Raw genomic sequence first — 10,863 nt, 5'->3', positions numbered from 1 at the left:
ACTAACCAGGAATTTCTTGCTTGATGCATCTTCAGAAATGTATTTGCTTTCAAGTTGATCCCAAAGTTATTTTGTAGAATCCACATATTGATATATATCAAATAAAGGATCAGACATACCATTCAAAATGTAACCACGATAGACATAATCATCATTCTCCCATTTGTTCCTATTCCATTGTTCCTCCAATGTCTCGGTTTCGCTTTCTTTGGGTTGGGGAGAACTTAGAACATATGTCATGTTTAGAGCCGAGAGAAGGAAATACATCTTTTTTTTTGCCATCATTGGAAACCAACCCCTTCAAACTTGTCTAATTTGTGAAAGTTTGCAGACATCTCACGAATTGTAGTCATCTTAGAGAAGATATTGCTTTTAGACCGTTGGAACAATTTTCCAAGAACTTAGGGAAACAAGATGAACAACAATGGAGACTTGATATAATCTTCTAAGCGTGAATACATACTTTCCTAAAAGCAATATTTCGACCCTTATAAGAGTGGAGGAGGTCACGAAATCCGCTTTTGAGATACAAAGAAGAAATACAACAACGATACTCACTCTTAGTATTAACGTTAAACAAGAATAAAATTCTCAAGAATTGATTTGTGTGTTAAGTGAGTGACCAAGTGTAGAGAAAAGTCACACAAGTCTCTCAAGTCTATCCTTTCAATAGAGCACAAGATCCCTTTATATTGATGTTGATTAGGCATCTTTCAAATCCAAGAGATACCATATTCTGATTAGTTACATTTCTTCATGAATGATTGTAACTTTTCATGAATAGTTGTAACTCTTCATGAATAACAACTTTTCTGACTAGTTACATTTCTTGATTGTAACTTTAAATGAATGTTTGTAACTCTTAATGAATAATTGTAACTCTTTAGTATATGAAAACTGTCTCGAATACTCTTAAATTTCAACACACAATAAGAAGCAAACACATGACCACTAATTCATACTGAGGAGCTCTAATAATTATCTTTTCTTATTTTAAATAATGATTATCATGATTATTGATAACGGTTGAAAAATCGTTATTTTTATACTTAATTTTGATATCAAATGCACCCTTGTTGACTTAGAAACTTGCTAGCATGAATGATTTTGCCTAAGTTTCTGTGATTGATTGAATTGCATGCATATGTGATATGATCAAGGTCGTTTTTGAAAAGCCCTTTTCTACCCAAAAGTTTCGTCCTAGATGAAAAAGAACATCTTATGTTCTACCCTTTTTGAACCTAAGCCTTAAACAAGATAAAAACCCTTGCTTTGAAAGTCTTTGCCTTGAGTTAGGTTGAGAAATATTTTTGTGGTATTGTTAAAGGTTCAAGTTTGGGGTTGTTGGGAGAATTGAAAAAGAAAAGAAAAGTTAGGCATTGAGCTTATGAGTTGAAAAAAAAATGCATGAGAAAAGATGAAAAAGATAGAGAAAGAAAAGCATGAAAAGAAAAGCTCAATGTAGAAAAAGGGGAAAAGTTGGGAATAAGTAAGATTGGTTGAAAAAGAGAGTTAGTGCTTGAATTATGAATGTATACATAAATCTCTTAACTCAAGGATTTTGTGATCTACAAAAACCAATGTTTCTTGTTAGCCCAACCACATTATAAAACTTGAAAAGTCCTTGTGATGACATGTGTATGTGATGATGTTTGATTGTGGTAAATGAAAGGCAACTTTGTTCTATGTGACATGTGGATAGTAGAGGGAAGGAGTGACCTTTATACACCTTTGAGTGAAATGCTTGAGTGTTTGAGTGAAACACTTTATCTGGTGAGGAATGATTCCATGAATTCATGATTATATCTATGCTTAGCTAATTGTGTTAGAATCGGCTGCAGCAGAATTGTTAGCGTGGAATAACAAACCAAGAGGGTTTTTAATTCAAACGTGTGCCTTTTAATTTCGTCTCAATTTCACTTACTACGCAAATAATAAATATAAATAAAAGAGTAAGGTTGAGAGAAATTTGCACAGATGATTTTTATACTGGTTCGGATCTTACCAATCCTACATCCAGTCGCTTATCTCAAACCGAGATAAACAGTTCACTATCACAAAAAAATTACAAATAATAATCACAAAGAAAAATAATTTGTAAAAGTTTAGAAACCAATCTCTTGATACCACAAGAGATGAACCTGCACCTCCTTTGAATCTTCACAAAGGATGAGAAACCTCCTCCGAATACTTCACGAAGGATGAAACACCTCCTCCGAATACTTCACGAAGGATGATCCTCTTCCAAACACGGCCTCAGACGCACCAAGGATGAACCAGCTATTCCTCTGTCACCGTAGTTGCAATGTACCAGCACCACAGAGAAGAGTTTCCTTAGCTGAGCAAGAGCACACACTTCTCAAAGAGTTCTGAGTGTTTTAGCACAGGGGAAGAGTTGTTGTTGATGGATAAAGAGAGCCTATAAATAGACTCAAGCAAAAACTCTTCCATTCTACGAAACTGNNCATTTAACNNATTTAATCGATTAATATTAGTGTTAATCGATTAAAATAAGTACAACGGCTAGTTTTTCAAATCAAAAACCTCCAACGGCTAGTATTAATCGATTATTCTNAGGATTAANCGATTAATTAATCGATTAAAACTTGCTTTAATCGATTATTCCAAAGCTGATTGGGTTTTGGCTTCTGTAGCGATTTTAATCGATTATATCAGGGATTAATCGATTAAAACAGAGAAGTTTTGATTCTAAACAGCAAATACAAAGTATAAAGGTACAAGAATCAAAACCTACTACAAATCTAAGTCCTAAATAATGAAACAACTATTATTACAAAAGCTTTTTATAACAAAAATAAGTCTTCAAAGGATCTTCATGAATCTTGGTAAATCTTGACTTGATTTGGGCATCATCAAAACTTCATCTTCACCATTTTGCTAACAAATTGATCATTCATGAGAATAGCATCTGTTGGAAGATTATGTGATTGTGTGAACACCATGATGAGTAAATTGAATCAAAGCATGCGCACATCTTAACTAAATTCTATTGATGAGTTGAATTGAGTGATTACCTATCTTGAAAGAAAGAGCTTTTGAATGTGATTGAACCATTGTGTTGATTTGTGGAAGACTAAGTTTCATCTTGTTTGCTTGAGGACAAGCAAAGTTTCAAGTTTAGGGTTGTGATAACGGTTGGAAAACCGTTATTTTTATACTTAATTTTGATATCAAATGCACCCTTGTTGACTTAGAAACTTGCTTTGACTCATGATTTTTCTTTAGTTTTGTGAATAAAAGGGTTGAGGACATGTTTTATGATTTTATCATTAGATTCCCTTGATTTTGTAGGTTTTTGGAATGAATTGAAAGAAAGGTTGAAGTTCCAAGGGTTGTAGTGTAGAAAAGTCAAATATAATGCAGAAAAGTCAACCAGTCGACCAGAAAAGTCAACAGTAAACCAAAAAAGTCAATCAGTCAACTAGAAAAAGTCAACCAGTTGACCAAAATGTTGACCAGAGCGCTGAGCGGCGGTTTTGGGCGTTGAGCGGTTTTGGGGCAAACCGCTGAGCACCGTTTTTGAGCACTGAGCGGTTTGAACGCGGGCTTGGACCTATTTTATGTTATTTTTATGATATGTTTTGGCTTGGACTTGTTTTCTGTTATTTTTATGGCTTATTTAAAGACCTAAACACTCTAGAGAATGTATCGTTTGAGGGCTTTGGCACAGAAACACACTTTTCACCCTTTTAGGGTACATTTGGAGATGGTGATAGCTCTCATTTTCTCCTCTTTAGGGTTTCTATCTCCATTCTTTCATTCCATTCACCTAGTTTCTCCATGACGATGGGGAACTAAACCTTATTTGTTGCTAGGGAAAGATGTAACCTCTAAAATCTCTTATATTGAAATCCTTATTTTATTCATGTGCTTTCATATGCTTATATTATCAATTGTTGGGTTCCTTACCTTTGCTTAATGCTTTTATCGTTTAACTCATTCGGTAAATGTTGTTTGTCTTTATTTATACGGAGACGTACAGTAATGTCATGAACTGGGGGGAATTCCTTGATTATGCTAATACCTCCTAGAGATAGGGGTAGGACGATCAATAGTATTTTGCTTCCGTTTATCATGCATTATTAGTTACTAGGGGAGGCTAGATAAAGCAAGCCAGTAATTAGTAATAGGCTCTTTTCGCCAAGAGATTGTGTTTAGGGTAGACTAAGAAAGTTTGCATGACAATATGATAATAAAGCGAATTTAATAAGAAAAGTAGATATATGAGAGTGATTGGGTGAACTCTGAACCCTAGCAACAAATCCATCTCATATTATCAAGATCATTCATCCACTTTTGTGTTTAACCTCAATTGATCAAATTGCATTCATGTTTATTTTTCCATACTTTATATTAAAAAAACCCTCAAAAATATTGTTCTTATAGTCTTGATTGGTTAAGCAAAAACACAACAGTTTAGTGCCATGAGTCTCTTGGGATAACGATACTTAGACTTACCATTTTATTATTACTTGATACGATTTGGTACACTTGTCAGAGTGTTAACAATTACCATATTTATTTGATATCTAATTTTTCCAAGTCTTACATTTTCTCTCCTTTCACATCCTAACAACACAAAAAATTAACTCACTTATTCGATAATAATAATAATACCTCAAGAAATTATTAAAAAAGTAAATAAAACAAATAAAAAAATTAAATAAAAAAGTTAAAAAAATTAGAAAAAAAATATATTAAATGAATGATATATTTCAAAATCTAATAGAAATTTTAATTGAATTTTGTAATCTGGAAGAATGAGTATCGAATTTCGAAATCTACCAGGGTTAATTAGATTTTGAAATCTAACAATTCAGTTAACTAAATTTTAATATACGTGAATACTTTAATTGAATTTCGAAATTTTGGTGATTTCCTAAATCAGATTAAGAAATATAATAATTTTCTTAATCAAATTTCGAAATCTAATGACATTTAACAGAATTTTGAAATCTAGTGAATATCTTAACCAAATTTAAAATTTTAATAAGTACCTTAACTACATCTCATAATCCAATTACATTAACCGAATTTCAAAATTCAATTAAAGAAGTCATCAATTTTGATAGTCCAATTATGGAAGTCATCCGAAACATAAGAAAAATAAATTTATCAAATGAAAAGAAATATCAAATATGAGAAAAGTATCAAATAAATTTTTTTTAAAACTCTCCACCACATGTACACCATACAAGCACAAATATGAGAAAAGCGTGAAAACTTGAATATGCATACCAGTAGGAAGTAACAATAAATACGATTTGGTAAATAGTAAATATTGTTTACCTAATTTATATATATATATATATATATATATATATATATATATATATATATATATATATATATATATATATATATATATATATATTTATGAATGACAAAACTGTTAGAATTACATAAAGAAGGCTTGAAGTTACGTGAATAAGATGTAATACCCACCGCCACAGGTACAATCGCTGTTTCTATTCATCAAAGCATAAATAAGAGGTGGCACCACACGTTTATCTGATTTGTCCAAGCCTTAATTTCAAATGTATAGTTCAAAATATAATTTAACAATGAAAGTTGGATTTGTTTTTTCCCCACTTCTGAATTTATTTTTCTCATCTTATCACATCTATTAAATACCTAATTTTTATGGTAATTTTTTTTATCATATTTCTAGAATTATAAAGCAATTATTTACCTTGAAAAAATATATATATTTTGTTTTACCTCTGTTTCAATTTTCTGTGACATTAAACATAATAAAGATTTATATTTGAAACATTACATATTGTGCATGCAGGATAAATGGATTCTTAATCTTTTCAAAATTATAATTGATAATTATTATTAGTGTTATTTATTAGTATATAACATTTAATTATTATTATTAGTATTATTATTATTGTTATTAGAGTTATTATGAGTAATAGTATTATTATTATTACTATTATTTCTAGAATTATTACTATTAATATTATTATTATTATTATTATTATTATTATTATTATAAACATTATTGTTATTATTATTAAGATTAACATAGACATTAAATTTATTAACATTGTGTTGGGGTTGTCCACTCTAGTAATAGAAATAACATGGTTTTTTCATTTCATATCCTTTGTGGCAAATTTAGTTAGTAAAACACTTCGACGTAAACAAACCCTAAATTACTAAATGAATTGTATAAGAGAATTTGAAAAGACAACTGTTCATGTTGATAACATCTTTTTTAATGTTACATTTCTAAATTTTTTCATGAAGTTTTGTATAATATAACGAGTAGTAGAAATAAGAAGTTAGAAAATTGTGTTTTAAAATTAATATTATATTTAAAATTATATTATATGATTTTATATTAAAAGTTTAAAGTATAAATATGGTTTTTATAAGAAAAATTTTTATTTAAAAATATATCATTTATCTAAAAATTTTATTTTGGAGTTCTCTTTTTTTTAGGGTTTATTTTATGTTTATATGTTTGAAAATCGGAAACAAAATGTTATGAAATGATATAGAGGTGCTTGAAGCATATTATTGGTGTGAAATCTGAGAAAAAGAAAATGTTGAGGGGCATAGGTGGCAGCAGAAGAATGGCTTAATGTTTGTCTCAATAAAATAACAAAAACTTAATTTTTGAGCTCATTTTGTGTCTTTAAGACTACTGCATCATTCTCACGTTTCTCTCTTTTTGGACCAGCATACTCTCTTTCCATTCCAAAAATCTAACCAACAAATTCTTGATCAGAAGCTTCCTAGGCCATCTAGGCTTCAAAGTTGACATTCTTACCGATCCTTTTTCTGGTCTTTTACTGGTGAGTTTATTTCCCTTTTTCCATATACATATTAAGTTGTGTTCATGCAATTCATCTTGTTGCATGTAATGATCTCTGGTTTTCTCTCAAATTCTAGCTCATATCATGTCCTAAAGACTAATTTTATCTCCAATTTGGGGATTTATAGGTGCTGTCAATTTTTCTAGAGTGTCTTTGGATTTCCTCTTGAGTTTAGCTGCTGAAAATTTAAGGTAAGGGAAGCTAGGTTTAATTTTGGTTGGTAGAAATTAATTTGATTATGTTGGTACTATTTAAAGGCTTTAAGTTGATGCATGTGTATTCTCTATGGTAACTGTTGGAATTGAAATGATGAATATGTATACTTGAATGTGTGCTTTTAGTTACTGTGAACTATGTGATTTTGAATGATATGAAATTGGACTGGTATGAAAATAGGATGGTGTGTGAGTGAATGTTTGGAAGTTGTGATTTCAAGTTATGTAGATTATTGGGAAAGCAGTTCAGTTCTTATAATGATAGAGTCCAAATTCAGGGAACTAGACTGGTGATTTTTAGAGTTCGAGGTTAAGGTCTGGTCTAGGCAATTAGAGTCACTTAGTTAAATCAAATATGACTTATTAGTAGCATCAAAATGGCCTGAAACAATTTCCAAATGGTAAATCTGAAATTGAATCTTTTAGTAACTGAAATTGAAACTTTAGATCCTAAATTGATGCATAATTACTAGATATTGATGTTAGGAGTGTGTGTGAACCTTTAGACAAGTTTAATTCAACATATACTTCGAATTTGGAGTGTTAGAAATTCACCAAATGGCCTAGAGTGAGTTTTGGGTGTGTGAGTTCCTCTGATCTGCAGAATTTCACGCTGCAGATTATGCAGAGTCGCCTAGCGCACTCTATGCGCTTTGCGAAGGGTTAATGGCAGGAAAAATTCGCACAGCGCTTACTGGCAGGAAAAATTAAGCTGTGCGAATTTTCTGCAGTAGATTGAGTGTTTTTGATGTTTTTGACGTTTTGGGGGTTCCGGACATCCGTTTTGGACGTTCTTTAGGTCGTTCTAGGGGTTTTTGACCCTTCTGGATCCATTGGTGAGGGTCTCCAAGCTTTTTAAATTAAGTAAGTGTTGGTAATAAAAAGCTATAAAGAAATTTGTATTAATAAATGATGTTTTTGTGAAAGTATGTAATGTCTGAGTATGTATGAATTATATATGATTTGTATAGATTCAAATGACAATGTATGATCATGTACAAGTGTAAGAACGTTGAAAATCATGAGTTGTGTTTCAATTTAAAAGTATGATTGATGGACGTAATTTCATGATCCTCAAGGGAGGTTACATGGTGGTGCCACTGTAGTTGTTATGATTGACCATATGAATGGTCGGAGTTCCAGATGGGGTTTATCTTGACATTCTAATGACCATTCATGCTCAATTAGAGAGTGATGAGTCATGTGGTGAGAATAGCAGGAGGTCCCAGTAGTAGGTGCTACGTAGAGGCCTATTATTCGGTAAAGGGCTTACACTTGTGTGTGGTCGGGTGAAACCCCTCGACAATGGCTTTGCAAAGCAGTAGGGCCACAACAAGTGCACAAACCCCTGGAACTCGACATTTCATACTAGTCTGGATGGTCAAATCACGTGGTCGGTCATTGGTATCAAAAAAATGTGTTCGGTCTTAGTCTGTATTGTGTTATGGTCTTTGCATGCTGTGTGTGTGATTGTATAACATGATAATTAATTTCATTTAATGTATAATCTGATAGAGTGTCTATTTGCTTGCTTATATGCATATTGTTAAGTATATGTTAGTTAGAATTTGGACTTATCTTGCATGCTTTTCAACCTAGATTACCCTTGCATTTGTATGTGTTGTATGTGTTTGCCTTCTTCCTTGCGATGATCATCCAATCCTTTGGATGTGAGCAGAGGCAGAGGATGTTCCCTTGGAGCAAGCTTTGGAACCAGAGGATCCAGCCACTATTTCTTAGGACTCTTTCTATTAGACTCCTTTCTATATTTTTAAAAACTTTGTAGCTTATATGCAACACCTAGTTTATATTATTACTCTTAGATCTTTTCCATTATTTTGAGAGACTTCTTATGTACTTAAAGTTTTTAATTTTATAAGACAACATGTTGAATTGGAATTATCTGGTCTGTTTTGGTTTGAAGTTAAAGTTAAAATATTGGTATGATTAAGTTAAGAAAAATGGAATAAGGGTCTGGAATAGAGTTTGATATATATATATATATATATTGGCATCTGTAGTTGAGGTAACAGTTAAAAATCAATTTCTTTAATATAGTAAATTGAGTTTTTTTTGGTTTGTATGTTTTCTTTGTGCATGAGATTTATCTTAATTTACATGTAGTATTTGAATCTTTTATAAAAGTTTCTAGTTATTAGTAGTTCTAATAGTGTTTAGATTATTTCTAGGAACAAATAAGACTTGATGTGCAGTTGACATGTGATATGCAGAGTCATATTTTATTAACTATTTAAAAGTATAAAAAAAATCAAATTAACTAAAATTAATGAAAATTAGGACTTTATTAAACCCCAAATAAAATAAAAACGAAATTAAACAAAAGTAAAAAAACAATAAAGGAAAAATTGTATCTAAGTTTTTTATTTATCAGGAAATACGGGATGCTACAGTCTTCATTTGATGAAGGAATCTAGACTTTATATTTGTGAATCAGATTCGGTTACTGAAATTAAATTTAATAATTTATAACGAAAACGACTTGTCATCATACTTTTCCCGAGGCTTACGCCGCTGTTGCTAGATAATGTGGCAAGGAATGGCGCGTCGTAACCGGTATATCGTATAATTAATTCTTTTTACCCATGTTATTTTCACACCCAAAACCTTTTTCACTTAATCACTACTTTATCTTTTAATTTTTCTTTTTTTCATAAATAAAAATTCATGTTTCTAATGATTATTTTACCCTTAAAAATAAAAGTTGTCAGTTAACTTTCCTAATATCAAAAAATCATTTTACAAATGTTACCTCCTTGTATCATAATGGTGATATAGAAGGAACATCTTTTGTTATACTTTGCTGCTTCTTTTCTTCATTTATTTGGTTTCTATTTAGTTTCAAATCATAACAACAAAATTCTCTGTCAAAGCAAACGTATACACTTTTAGAAAGTTTGAATGTACTCAGCTATGCCATTGAAAAGTGCTAAACAGTCATTAAGAGGAAAACTGAATACAGGCACAACAACCCTCCAAATTGGGTAACAATAAGAATAAAAAATTGTAAAATATAGACCCACTTGAGCGCCCCTTTTTATTGCATGCAATAAGGACAAGAATAACAAAACATGAAGAACAATGAAATAAAGAACAGAAACATTGATCTATCCGAATACCCCAACAAAATTAATATCCGTTAGTGGCTGTGATTAAGGTGGCAAAATGAACTAGCCGAGGTACAAGTGGATCTTAATTGCCAGCAAAAACACACATATGAAGCCAAAGTAGAGGAGGGAGTGAATGAGTACGGAAGCACCACTTGTTTGAAAGTTCCCAAACTCCACGCACCTTCCCCTCCCAGGCACCTGAAACAGCAACCCCGGAGTTAAGAGCACGAAGAGCACCAACGACACAAAGACGGGACCCCAATCCGACATGTTTTCCAACTATAGTTTGGAAATGCGAATGTTTCCAAGTTTATGTCGTGTATGCTTTGAGTGGAACACAAAATGGTGAATAGCGTTGTGGGGACTTCATGGAAGGAGATTGTATATATATAAATGCAACGTTGGAAGTGAATGAGATCTGATTGTGGGGGAACAAATGCGGTAGGAATTTTGGAGGATTACGTTAGTGTGGATTCACTGCCACCTTGCATGTGGTGTATATGCTTTGATATTGGAGTTGGATTAAGAATAACTTGTTTCGCATGCATGCTAATTACCATTGGGGATTCAACTTCCACCGATTATGTGGTTCAGAAGCAAGGAATTAGAGGCTCTAATGCATCAGTTCGCACATGTCCTACAATGATCTCATTCATTCAACTATCTTAT

The 10,863-nt window shown here is 31.8% G+C and overlaps 1 protein-coding gene across 1 annotated transcript; it reads right to left on the bottom strand.

The window, feature by feature from the left end:
• Positions 1-10,098: 10,098 nt before the first annotated feature.
• Positions 10,099-10,648, bottom strand: LOC106761408. Its single transcript, XM_014644959.2, has one exon. It carries the CDS (start codon positions 10,462-10,464, stop codon positions 10,255-10,257), a length of 210 nt encoding a protein of 69 aa, XP_014500445.1. The 5' UTR covers positions 10,465-10,648; the 3' UTR covers positions 10,099-10,254.
• Between the last annotated feature and the right edge of the window lie 215 nt (positions 10,649-10,863).

This window comes from Vigna radiata, chromosome 5 (genome assembly GCF_000741045.1).
Source record: "Vigna radiata var. radiata cultivar VC1973A chromosome 5, Vradiata_ver6, whole genome shotgun sequence".
Lineage (NCBI taxonomy): Eukaryota > Viridiplantae > Streptophyta > Magnoliopsida > Fabales > Fabaceae > Vigna > Vigna radiata.
The sequence above is the reverse complement of the archived record's forward strand: the minus strand, read 5'-3'. Positions and strand labels throughout refer to the sequence as shown.